At 44.4% G+C, this 13,835-nt stretch overlaps 1 protein-coding gene across 1 annotated transcript; it reads right to left on the reverse strand.

Moving 5' to 3' along the window:
• Positions 1-10,068: 10,068 nt before the first annotated feature.
• Positions 10,069-13,635, reverse strand: LOC123182064 (uncharacterized). Its single transcript, XM_044594516.1, has 3 exons — positions 13,328-13,635; positions 11,050-11,300; positions 10,069-10,239 (listed from the first exon to the last, which is right to left on the reverse strand). The coding sequence occupies exons 1-2, from the start codon at positions 13,419-13,421 to the stop codon at positions 11,089-11,091; spliced, it is 306 nt and encodes a 101-aa protein (XP_044450451.1). The 5' UTR covers positions 13,422-13,635; the 3' UTR covers positions 10,069-10,239; positions 11,050-11,088.
• Positions 13,636-13,835: the final 200 nt, after the last annotated feature.

A 13,835-nucleotide genomic window follows, 5' to 3' on the forward strand; every position in this document is an offset into this window, starting at 1 on the left:
AAATCGGTCTCAAACGCCCGGCGGGATGACCACCAGCCCTCATATCCAGCCCAAATGTAGGGCGGATATGGGGAGGCCTGGGCTCGTCTGCCACATCAGACTGACGGCCGGGTCCTACACGAAATCGTCCGGACACCTAATGGTCCGACGAGCGTCTCCTCTGATGGGGGTGTGAACGGCTCATGGTGCCGCTCCGGCTCGCCACCCGAGGCCAAAGTCCAGCTATTGAAGCCGGACGACGTCCCCCCTGCCCTAGCCACATCCTCTTCCTCCCTCTCCGCGCCGCCAGCCCGAGCCCATTCATATCTTTCCGTATCCATCTTCCCTCATCGTCCGCCTCCGCCATGTCCCGGCGGAAGAAGACGACGTATGCTATGGTAACGCCGGATCTCCGGTTCCAGATTCAGGAGGAGATCCAGGTGAGGTGTGCCGCCCGGGTTGCAGCCGGCCTGCCTTCGGAAGTGGAGAAGGAAGAGGAGGGTGAGCAGCAGCCGGGGTCCATGGAGGGGGATGATCCGGAGGAGGAGGCGCTGGTTGCAGGCTTCGCCACGGCGGAGTTCGAGGTCGCCCAAGCGGCGGAGATGGCAAACCGCCATTCTCGAGTCCACCCAAGATGAGGCGTACGTGGAGTCCAACCGGTGCTTCATCTGGAAACAACAGGCAGAGATCGACACGCTTTTCGACGAGGTGAAAGTGGAGATGGAGGCGGCTGCGAAGCCTGAGTTGCGTCTGTCGCGCATGTACCCGGAGCCTGGAACGGAGATAATGGACATCTCCGACGACAACGAGTAGTCTAGCGTAGGTTTAGTTGATCTGCGTACTATGTAGATATTTACTTTGCATGGTTTGTATGGTTTTAAGGATTTAAGTATGAGGTATTCAGATACAAAGACGAAATTTGAGGGCTGTCTGATCACTGCCCGCGGACGAACCCGTACATTTGAGGGGCCAGATTTGTAGATGCTCTAACCATGTATGGGCAAACTCTCTTGACCATATTAAGGAAGGAAGTGATGTTCATCTCTGGTTTTCTTAACTTGATCAAAATTTTGCCATTAATAATTGGGCAAACATTGCTCTTTTATTGAATAACTAAAATCTCAAGCTTTTATCGAGTCTTTGCAACCACATCAATAGATGATGCAATCACACAAGAGTTCAACTCTCGGCCTACGCATCTAGGATGCACACAAGTAAAATCACACATGAAAACAATATCAACGGGAGATGACATGTAGAGATGTAAATATCCCATAGAAGAGAAGTTTCCTCTTATCAAAGACAACCGTGCATGTTTCTGGAAAAAACATAATTATCAACAAATGGTAGCTGTCTCAAACTGGATTAGAGCCCACAATGTTTTGCGTAATCTCCGCAATCAACGGCCAAACATATTGGGGACACCACAAAGGGGTATAATTTTTTTAATGGGCATCCACCATGAGATTTGTCTTTTCATATACAAGGGAGTTAAACAGTTAATAAAGAAAAATGGCTGAAAAAAAAGCCAAGTACGCCACATAGACTGAGGGAAATGACATTTGAAAAATGAATAGACTGGAGTCGCAAACAATATGTTTTTTTTTTCATATCTAGAGAAACAAAGGAAGCTATCTACATACTGGTAGCGGCTTATTTTGTCTTAGGAAGTCGGTCATATGCATCAACACAACTAACATTCAAGAAAGGTACTTGTCATAGAATATGGATCATCTTAATTTGACATTTGTAGCGAATCCCCCAAGGGTACATGCATGATGCAAGGTTATTGACTCGTCCTTTTTCAGAAGGAGGTTTACACCCACGGCATCTGCATCAATGTGATGCATACACCTATATTATTAAAATACAAGTAACATCATTCGGTATTCGGTATAAAGAGAACACATCAAGGAGATAAAAGCCACAACCGGAGTCTAACAGGAGTACATACATGGGCAGCAGGGAAGGGAATGACTTAACCCCTACATGATGTTTACAAATCACGTGTGATGTGTCTGCCACTGCTTGGCAACTATGCTTAACCATGCACGCCCAAAACTCCCCTGACCATATTAAGGAACACTTCCGCTTCGGTAGACCCCCCGTAAACACATCAACGGTTGTGATTACCGCATACCTCTTCATAATAAAGGGCATGATGGTCGTTTTCTAAAAGTATGTTACCCGTATTAATATTTTCGATACGCGGTCTGTGTACAAACGAGCGCGCCGTTACTATCACGCACAACTGGGCCGGCCCACCAGGCGCTAGGCAACTTGCCATTCAAAGCAAAACATAAAAATCCTGGAAAAAAAGGTCAAGTTCGCTCATGGAATTGAGCTCGTTACCTCGTCCTCCAGAATACACAGTCTACCACTCCAGTACACTGCCCATTGTTTTTACATAGCACAAAGTATATAAGAACACACTAGGCCAGTGCTCAAAACCAATCCATCGACCCATCAATCCATCAAGAAATAGTTCGTTTTATTCGCACTCGATCTAGCGACCTCTCCAATAATAAAGCTTGTAAAAAAACATGGGCGACCAGCTAGACAGTACAAGTATTTTATGGTTAGATGAAGGGCAATAGCCTTTATGACTTCAAATTTCTATAAGTATATAAATTATTAATTGTAGGCTTCCTGCCATTGTGGAGATTTTAGGAGCATGTATGGCGTACAGACCACCTATGGGAAGGACATGTAATTTATACTCGCATGATTTTAGAAGGACATGTAATTTTCGCTGGACAGCTTTAGGAAACAAATCGGAATCAATTCCGTTTGTTACGTGCAAACTACCTATGGGAAGCCACGTTCTCAAGTCAAATCCAAACAGCCAAAGCTTTCTCATCCAACGATGGTTGCTGGTCTAGTGCTTTCCGAAAGAAAAGTAGGCTGAAAAATTCACAATAATAATACTAAAAGAAATAACCAACACAACAAGTGCGCTGTCCCAGTTGGTTACCACGGGTGGAAGTAATATCAAGAGGTATGGAGATCGAATCCTACATCACGCATATACTTGAGAAGTGGAGTAGAAGAGAAACGTGTCTCAATGCACCACAATCATCTGAATAGACTGCCATATATGCTTGGGTATAAGAGCTTGATAAGAATGATCTCCAGCTGATCACAGGCCACCGCCAACAACACCCAGTGATCCTCCAGTGTTTGAAGTCATAGACCCAGTACGAAGATGCGGAGCCAATGCGTTCATAAGTAAATATTATGTGGCCGAGAAGCAAGCTTCACCTTATGAAAGAAAAAAGTGTTTCTGCAAAATTTAAAAATTACCAACACAAGGCATATATCATCCAATTGAAAAACAGCCACATCATCCAATTGCAAGACATATGGGCGACACTACAAGGGGGGGCATAAACTCCACCCGGACAGTGAAATGGCATTTGAAAAATGAACATGATCAGTCGCAAACAAACAATGTGATTTTTCCTGTCATGTGTAGGGAAACAAAGCAAACTATCTACATATGACACAACTAACATGACAGGAAAAACGAACATATCCTTCGCGGCCTAATTTGTCTTCCGAAGTCGGTCAAGTGCATCGACACAACTAACATTCAAGAAAGGTACTCATCGCACATATAGATCATCTTACTTTGACATTTCTAGCTAGGGGTGGGGTGCATGCAGGATGATGATGTAGGCTCAAGACCTCAAGTGCTTGTTTTTCCTACGTGTGTACACACATCTAGACCGGAGAGACACAAGTGATCTCACGAGCTAAGGTTATCCAGACCGCGGCAGTCACAACTAACCATCCTAACTCGGAGAGAGGTGCATGCATATGGCCGCTAGCGCCATGGGCATATGCTAGCCGCTCTAACTTTGTCCGGGGCTACCGGCAGCACGATCCAAAGTGAAAGAGAGGCTAGGCGAGGCAGCACTCGTGGTGTGGCCGTCGCTCTCGCAGCTTCCGTTATCGAGGGCGAGGACCACGGCGTGGCGCCCTGGGTTCACGCCTCCCCATCTCGGCACAAAGCCGGCCAGCGAGCTGCAGGCGCACGGATTGCCATCTCTTCCTCAACAGGGAGCTTTGCTTCTGCCGTGAGGCCGCTCCGTTTCGGGAGCCCGTGCCCGGGATCGGAAACGCGCCGGGACCAACCATTTATACCCCCTTCAAGACCGTGACGGCGACCCGCCCGCGCGCGCTTGATCGAATCCATCCATCGGCACCATGCATGATGGCTCTGCCTGCCTGTGCCTGCCCGGGTGGTGGCCATTCGGGCGATGCCACCGCGGAAAGATGAGGAGGCAAAAGAGGAAACAAGTGGTTAAACACCGCCCACCAGCTACGTGCTGAGAAAGTAATTGTGTTTGGAACAATCTTTTTTTTTTGTCTTTGGAACACTCTGGTGGTGAAGGGAAAGAAACTGTTGTCGTGATCTTCACTGGCGGATGTCTGAGCTTGGGCTCAGTAAATTCAAAAAAGTAAAAATATCTGAATTTTTTTGACATTCAAGATGCTCAGTTGAACAATGAGCGTGCAAATTTTTAGGGTGTTTGGACCTTCGAGGACTTCTAGGGGAAAAAACAAAATCAGATCCAAATAATGTTTTTTTCACGGTTTTTTGTTTTTGCAATGATCTCCTCAAATGTCCAAACTGTTTTGAATCAGAATGATCGAATCAATTGATCGATGGTTACAGGCCCCCTTTTATATGTCCCGAAGAGACACGACGATCCCTCGATGGGGCGTCGGTTCCAGGAGATCGAAGGGAGGCGTCGGTTGCGGAAACGACGGTTTGGGCAAGGGGAGATTTTCCCCTAATTACAGAATTAGTTTTAACACTCCCCCTAATCTACGCTTGACCATGTAGATCATCTTCACGATTGTCCGGGAAGCTCTATCATCTCAAAAAATTCTCCTTCAAAAGTTCTTCATAAAATCTTTGATGAGATCCTGAAACATATACTCACAGAGAAAGATAGCATAATGTGATGTCATTAAAATGAGGATATCTCAAGAAGAGACTCCCCCTGACACCTGCAAGTCCCTAAGTCTTCGCATACCAATTCCATGAACACATTTCTGGAATGTAGAATTTGGTAGAGACTTGGTAGATAAATCAGCAAGGTTGTCGCATGATTTGACTTGCAGAATGCTTATTTCCCCGCTTTTCTGAAGATTATGGGGGAAAAACCATTTAGGAGAAATATGCTTGGTGATATTATTCTTGATGTATCCTGTTTGCATCTGCGCAACACAGGTCGCATTATCTTCATAGATAATGGTAGGTGATCCTATCGAACCAATTCCACATGACTGTTGTATGTGGTTTATCATTCTGCGAAGCCATACACATTCACATGTTGCTTCAAATAATGAAATTATTTAAGAATGATTGGTAGATGTTGCCACCAGAGTCTGTTTCGAAGACTTCCATGATATAGCAGTGCCACCATGTAGGAACACGAAGCCGGTCTGAGATCTGGCATTATGGGGATCAGACAAATAACAGGCATCTGCGTATCCAATCATATCGGAGTCCTGATTTTTCTGGAACTGGAAAAATAGACCAAGATCCTTTGTACCTTGGAGATATCGAAAGATATTCTTCACTCCAGACCAATAATGTTTGATGGGAGCTGCGCTATGTCTAGCAAGTAGATTCACTGCAAATGCAATATCAGGTCTTGTGCAATTTGCAAGATACATAAGCGCTCCAACGGCACTGAGGTATGGAACTTCAGGCCCTAGCACCTCTTCTCCATCATCCCTTGGTCTAAACGGATCTTTCTCCACATCTAGAGATCGAACCACCATGGGAGTTTTAGATGGCTAGGATTTGTCCATATTGAATTTCTCCAACGTTTTCTGGATATATGCAGATTGGTGTACCATGATTCCTGAGGGAAGATGCTCAAGTTGAATACCTAAGCAAAATTTGGTTTTACCCAAATCCTTCATCTCAAATTCCATCTTTACGTGATTGCGTGCTTCATCAATGTCTAGTGTGCTGCCGATGATGTTGAGATCATCAACATACACAGAAATGATGCAAAATCCTGTAGAGGACTTCTTGATGAAAACACATGGGCAATCAGCACTATTGGAGTAACCTTTCTGAAGAAGGAACTCACTGAGTCGGTTGTACCACATCCGTCCTGACTGCCTTAAGCCATATAATGACTTATTCAGCTTTACACAATACATGTTGCGTTTTGCATTTTTATTTGGGACATAGATTCCATCAGGAACCTTCATATATATGTCCGAATCTAGTGACCCGTAAAGGTATGCGGTCACGACGTCCATCAACTGCATAGATAGACGATTTTGCACTGCCAAGGATATAAGATATCGGAAAGTGGTTGCACTCATTACTGGAGAATATGTTCCAGTGAAATCAATGCCGGATTTCTGCGTGAAACCTTGTGCTACGAGCCTTGCTTTATATCTCACCACCTCATTGTTCTCATTCTGTTTCCGGAGAAAACCCCATTTGAATCCCACATGAAAACACTGGGAGGTGTAGGTATTGCTTCAGTGAATACCTTTCTTTTGTTAAGCGAGGCAATTTCTGCTTGGATTGCATCCTTCCATTTAGGCCAGTCGGACCGCTTTTGGCACTCAATGATAGACCTTGGATCATGATCAGTGAGAAGGGTATCTGCAATCTTTTCAGCAAAATATATGTCGACAGTCGTAGTCTTACGGTCAAATGATTCTCCAGAATCAACATAGTTGATGGAAATTTCCTGCACCCCTACTGACTCTTCGTGATTTCCCAATACGATCGAGTCTGGGTGTTCCGATGTCCCAGTCAGTTTGTGCATACTGGAACTAGGTTGTGGAGGTTGCCCTTCCACTGGGTGTATACTACCCATCAGGTGTTTGTCAACGTTGAGTTGACCTGCATTTACTGACTCCGAGGTTTTTCTCCGCGATTTCCTTTGCTGCTTTTTAGAAGCATGCTCCAGGTCAGAGGCCGTACTACTCCCCCTCTTTTTGGGAATAGGGAGTTGAGTGGTTTTTAATGGTACCTCCACTCTTTCTGGCGCGTTTCTGGCCGGATTTAAGGATTTTGTAACACCTTTCAGATCAGTAAATGAATCTGGCAGATTATTTGCAAGATGTTGCAAATTAATGATCTTCCGAACTTGAAGTTCGGTCTCATGGGTACGTGGATCAGAGGATGAAATGGAATGAGCATTCCAATCAATTTCCGGGCATTCTTTCTGGTACTTGAAATCTCCCCCTAATGCCGGAAAATGTTTCTCATTAAATATGCAATCAGCGTGACGGGCTGTGAACAGATCCCCAGTCAGGGGTTCCAGGTACTTGATAATCGACGGCGATTTGTACCCCACATAGATCCCCAACTTCCTGTGTGGGCCCATAGATGTCCGATGTGGTGGTGAGATCGGGATGTATGCAGCACATCCGAACTTACGCAGATGGGAAGTGCTTGGAGGATTTCCACGTACCAATTCCAGAGGGGAAGAACTGTGATATGCAGTAGGCCTCAATTGTATCAAGTCAGCAGCGTGTAAAACAGCGTGACCCCAACAAGAGGTTGGCAAGTTGCAATTCGTCAACAAAGGTCTTGCAATGAGTTTGCTCCTCTTAATCAATGCTTCAGCCAAACCATTTTGTGTATGGACATATGGAACAGAGTGCTGAACTTCAATCCCCAAAGCCATGCAATAATCATTGAAAGCACGTGAGGAGAATTCTGCAGCATTGTCCATTCAAATTGATTTAATTCGACATTCAGGATAATAGGCTTGCAACTTAATGACTTGCCTCATTATCTTGGCAAATGCATGGTTTCGTGTGGATAGAAGACACACATGTGACCATCGTGTAGATGCGTCAATCAGAACCATGAAATACCGGAAAGGTCCAGATAATGGCTGAATGAGACCACAAATGTCTCCTTGAATACGTTCAAGGAACTGAAGTGGTTCAGCTTGTATTTTGAGGTGTGAGGGCCTCAAAATTAGCTTTCCCGTGACACAAGATGTGCACACAAAATCAGAAGATTGAGGAAATTTTGACTCAAGCAAATTATGACCAATGGAATTGCTAGTAATTTTTCTCATCATCCCTATTCCAGGATGGCCTAGGCGATCATGCCAGGTTTGGAATGCGTTAACATTCTGAAAAATTACTTTGTATGCAACATGTTCCACAGGTTTGATGTACGTATAGTACAAACCAGACGATAGAGAAGGAATTTTCTCATGTAGCTTTTTGCCATATCCGTTATCTTTAGTAAAGAGTAGATACTCCTCTTTGTTGTCTTCATGGGTTTCGATATGAAAACCATTCTTACGGATATCTCGATAACTGATCAGGGTACGTGATGAGTCGGGATACAATAAAGCATCCTCAATCGTCATTTTTGTACCGCTTGGGAGTGTGAATATGGCACGTCCAGTACCAACAATCATTGTATCGCGTCTAGCGATACTTAGAATATCTCCATTCATCTTTTTCAGAGTTTGAAAATATTTCATCTCCCTCAGTATAGAGTTTGTGATACCACTGTCCACAAGGCATAATTCCTCTTCCATCGGATTGTCCCCGTAGAAAACGACGGCGAGTGCTTCCTCTCTTCTCCTTTCTTTGTTGCCTTTCGCTCTCGTTGGCTGTTCTACGTGCGTGATAACGTGTTTTGAATCAGAATGATCGAATCAATTGATCGATGGTTACAGGCCCCCTTTTATATGTCCCGAAGAGACACGACGATCCCTCGAGGGGGCGTCGGTTCCAGGAGATCGAAGGGAGGCGTCGGTTGCGGGACAAACCGCAACGACGGTTTGGGCAAGGGGAGATCTTCCCCTAATTACAAAATTAGTTTTAACACAAACAACATCATTTTCACACACACATCGCGCATTCAAGCATCTTGGATAGCAAAAAAAAATGTTCTGATTTTTTTTCTATTTTATTTTAACTTGCTGCACAGATGCACCTGGACACGGAATGGCTACACTAACTTCACTAGCTGCTACTTTATTTGTTTTCCTCCTGGTGGCAGCATGCAAGCAATGCAGGCCCCCTTTGCATTTACCCTGCCAGCCCGTTGCCCCTCATGAGAGAAGATATTACAAAGTTGGCCTGCAAAGAGACCCTGGCTCAAAACGAGCATTGGGCTTGTTTCAGGTAAGAAAGAAACATATCTGTAATGATTTCACCGAATCATTGCTTTCAAGCCATGGCCATGCTCAATATGTGGTCCGCATCAGTACATTTATTCATATATGCTGGCTTGTTCATAAAGGGGGCCATGGGCATCACACATTTTGAGTAGACAACATCAAAGCCCTGGTTGCAGTTCTACTCAACATGAGCAGAACAATGGAATCTGTCAAATGCCTTTACAGTTTTTCGTTTTTCACTGGCATGCTCGTGATATAGCAGCAAAAGCATAACATTTAGAAAATTAGTCCATAAAGCAACCCTGCTTCAGATCAAACTAAATTTAAACACTACACGATTCATCTAATCAGTTCAACTACCATGTATTTACAGTATATTCCTTTTCAGTGAGCAAAAATAGCAGAAAGTCTGCGCCATTCAATTAGGCCGTACTGCTCTATCCAGGGCGCAGAGAATCCGTGAAACTATTTCACGCGGCTGACCCGTGGCGCCTAGCTCTCAGGCACTGCACTAGTGCAACGCCTGGGAGCTAGGCGGTACACTGTATAGTGTGTAGTGCAACGCCTGGGAGCTAGACGCTGCACTAGTGCAACGCCTAGGAGCTAGGCGCTACACTGTATAGTGTGGCGCCTAGCTCTCAGGCGCTGCACACTGACTTAGTAATTTTCTGATCACACGGGTGCGACGCTGGCCGTGTAGCGCCTATCTGTGAGGCGTTGCACAGTGTAGTGTGGCGCCTTCGTGTCGGGCGTCACATAAAAAGGTCAGCCGCGTGAAATAGTTTCACGGATAGTTCATTCTGTGATTTGATTTCGTCAAATTTGCCCCCCCCCCCCCATGTGCTATAGCCAGGAAGCATGCTACAGTAGAAGAATCACCGGCTGGGTTATGCCTTTTACTAGAGGTGTGTATATATATCAGAACCTTTTTTGCAACAAAAGAATGTTTCCGAAAACCTTGACACTTGTAGAGCTATTTTCATGGATCGTGAATGTCAAGATATTCACCATATATAAAACTAAGGTACAGTAGACCTTCCTCGGGAGGCTGTCTGAGTTTAAATACAACAAATTCTTTACATTAACACAAAGGTGATGGATGATCTGCCAGCAAAACCTGTCAAGAAAGAGAATTTGTATTAAAAAAGAGTAAAAAAGATGTCTCGTGCTGCAGATTTGGTGCTACTAAATTCAAGACATATTGGTTGTGTAAGCTTGTTTGATCCAAACGCAAGACAAGTTCACACATTTTCACTAAATTGTGTGGCATCATGTACCATTATTTAGGATAATCAAACCGATTATGCCTTTAGATGGATGACAGAAAAGCAGGTGTCCACTATTTCAGGTACCGTAAATATCCTCATCGATTTTATTGGTCGCATGCATGCAAGTACACGAGAAGGAATGTTGCTTGGAATCAAAAGAGGTTGTCAATGAATCACAAAATTATTTAGTTTGAACATGTAATATTTGCATCTGCCAAAACTTTTGGCGCATAATATGATAATACGAGGCTACGAGCAATGTCTAACTTTTCAATATTTAACTAATGTCTTGTGTAGTCATCATAAGAAGTTTGTGTAGCTAAACTACTAAAATGATTGTGTACATAGGTACCCCAAGGCCCAAACACCATATATCGTCATTAGGCAAGCACCTGTTTTGGCCTTTTTATCTTCAACTAGATTTTCGCCAGTCTAAAACTGTTCAACCAATAACTAATTAAAACTAATGAAAAAACTGAAGTCCACAATTAAGATTAAGAACAGGGAAACTTATGTGAGCACATTAGGCAATGAAACATCACAGGACTAAGTACATGAAAAAAAATCACATGTAGATACGAAATCAAAGTGTCAAAGGAAGTACTACAATATACAGAGCATTACATCAATCATATATGCTGCCGTAGTGATAGATATACCTTGTCAGCCAAGATACTTTTGCTGTACAGAGAAGATTATCAATCTCTAAGGCCAAGCTCGACCTCAATGTCATCATCCTCTTCAAATAACTTCAGCAGCCGTGCATGTTGCTCCTCTCTTTTCTTCTTCTGCCAATACTTGAAAAGGAAGAATGACAACAGACCGGCTACACCAATTCCTAGCAGGACAAACAAAACTGTTTGGCCAGTGTGACCTTTTGACTCGTCTTTAGATGCATCATCAGCTAGTCCTGCAAACATCGTAGATACATTTCAGTGATCTAAAATCTTGACTGTGGACTTGGGCATATGGATAACTTAAGTGGTTTATTCAATCTATGTGTGCCCCAAGCTTGGAACAAACGTTGGGACCTTGAAAAATAGAACAACAATGCAATACAGCAGCATCATTTTCTCAACAGAAAAAAAAGCAACCATCGTCGGAGGAACCCTGCCCGCGTTTTTCCTTTTTTTGGTTAAGGAAATGAGAGGCACAGGAAACCGATCACACAAAGTCTAACCATAGCGGCAAAATTCCGCACCCACCGGGAGTTGAACCCAGACCGATGTGGACACACTACAGCGCTTTTAACACTGGGCTACCACCCAGTTCTCAACAGCAACGTTTTTTCTCACTTTTACGGCTATTGCTTCAAGATCAATGAATCTTGCGCTATAGCATCCAACTGAACTGCATTTCTGCTATCCTGTGCTAGCATACATAACCATCACTATGTATGAAACTTACACAAAACCATTTGCAACTGCTACCTGCTGGATACCAGATACATTTTCTAGTTGATTCCCAGTGGCAAGCAGTACAGGCAAGATCTTACTAGCTGGCAAGCTACAAATCCTATGATAACCTGGCTGACTTTGGCTGGTTTCCATACAAACTATCATAAGTGACTGAGTTACTGAATCATCATGTTGTTTAAATGGAAACCCTACAAAGTACATTAAAAGAACAAACTGAGATTGTTCAGACATGATGCTAATTGATCACCACATATGCTATGATGTTGGTTCAGATGTTTCTAGACAACCTGGGATAAATAAACCCAGCCCCGACAATAATTTGCAGTAACTGTATAGCTAGCACAATTCTATTATATCTTTCTTGGGAAATTTAAAGATCAAGCTAGAAAAAACTCGGTAAATCCGCTCGGCAAAGGAACAAAGTGAACGTAGCAAGAGATGGGGGGCTACATTACTAACAACTCTATTACACTATTCGGTTCTGCAGCAAGTTGCATCCCACTTAGGTTGCACCACTAAAAGCATGTAATGGTTATGATTTAGAGCAAGAGGCACTTAGTTTGTTTTTCAATTTAAAGCTACTATAAAGTAATGGTCAGAAGCATCACCGCATGAGACCACTATATTTCGTCATAACCTTTGTCTTAGTCTATGCACATTTAAAATAAAATAATCGAGTTAGAGCTAGGCCATAACGACCCGTATGACATGATTATGTATTAAACTTCCGCTTTATCAAGGGCCTATGCGGCTCTAGACTAGAAAACCAGTTAACAGATATGAAATGGCTTGGCTTTTACCATGAAGAGAGTTCTTGTAAAAGCAACAAAAACAATGCAGTGATGTAGTTCAGAGACAATAATTTTGTAACAATCCTAGCAAAAAAGCGACAAACGATAAAGTGGTGTACCCAACATATGAATCTTGCTTTTGCAGTTCCCTTCCTATGCATTAGTTAGCCATTTTGCTAGTTCTTGATCGTCACCTCAACAAGGACGGAAATAGCATTGAAATGCTAATATTTATCAGAGTCTCCAACTGCGACGCATCAAGCTGGAACTAACGGCTCTAATTTTTGGCACGCATTTTTCCAAAATAGTTTTAACCTCGATAAGGAGCTAGCGCATGCGCCTATTTGTCCCATGGGAGTAATTTCTTATTTCGACTTCCACGAGAAACGATACAGCAACCCAATCCACCTGAGGCGAAAGGCCAAAAGTATTGGACTGGAATCGGGATCTTACGGTTAAACTGGTGAATTTATTCATGAAAAATCAGTGAAACTACCACGGGGATATAGCGAGCTCTTCGGCCCAAATCCAAATCTTCATAATTAAATAGACTCGCAGACAATAATAATTTCTGCACTTGACGATAATAATGGAATCCTGAATCCCCCAATCAGCGGGCCGGCGACTCTTCGCCAATCCCAGGCAACGCCCCTCAACCAGATCTCCAATACCACTCGCAGATCCCGGTGGGTTAGAGCAGATCGAGCGGGGCCGGAGGGGGCACGCACCTGTGGCGAACTGGGCGCAGATCGCGGCGGCGGCCAGGAGGAAAGCAGCGGCCGGGCTGGATCTGCTGCCGCATGCGCCGAGCGGCCGTCTCATCTCCGCCTCTCTTCCCGCGCCTACGTCTACGAGGCGACCGCGACGACGAAGCTGCCGACAGCTCCTCCTCCGCCAAGAGCTCGTGTCGTGTTGGTGGTGGATCGGAGGTCGGAGGCTTCGGTGCCGTCCGCCTTCGTGCGGTGTTTTTGCTTTATTCGTCTGGTGGGTGGGTGTCGACCGGACGCGCTGTTCGTTCTTGCCCTCGAAGGCTCCGTGCACGCACAGCTGGGCGGTCGTTCTCGGCGTCTCCGTGCCGCTGGCAGTGGGCCCCCAGTGGGCGTCTACCAACGGGTTGTAATGAAAGGGTGTTTAGTTTGGGAACGTACCATCTCAAAGAAAAGAAAAAGTTTGGGAACGTCGAGCCGTCGATACTAGGCATCCAAAGAGTCATGCACCGAACATAAGGGCCTGTTT

Source organism: Triticum aestivum, chromosome 1D (genome assembly GCF_018294505.1).
Source record: "Triticum aestivum cultivar Chinese Spring chromosome 1D, IWGSC CS RefSeq v2.1, whole genome shotgun sequence".
Classification (NCBI taxonomy): domain Eukaryota; kingdom Viridiplantae; phylum Streptophyta; class Magnoliopsida; order Poales; family Poaceae; genus Triticum; species Triticum aestivum.

Bases quoted from the DNA above. Each gene is read 5' to 3' on its own strand.
- LOC123182064 (XM_044594516.1), bottom strand. From the start codon at position 13,421: ATGAGACGGCCGCTCGGCGCATGCGGCAGCAGATCCAGCCCGGCCGCT. The intron at 11,301-13,327 runs GTGCGTGCCCCC...CGATGTTTGCAG, and splicing joins CTGCGCCCAGTTCGCCACAG to GACTAGCTGATGATGCATCT.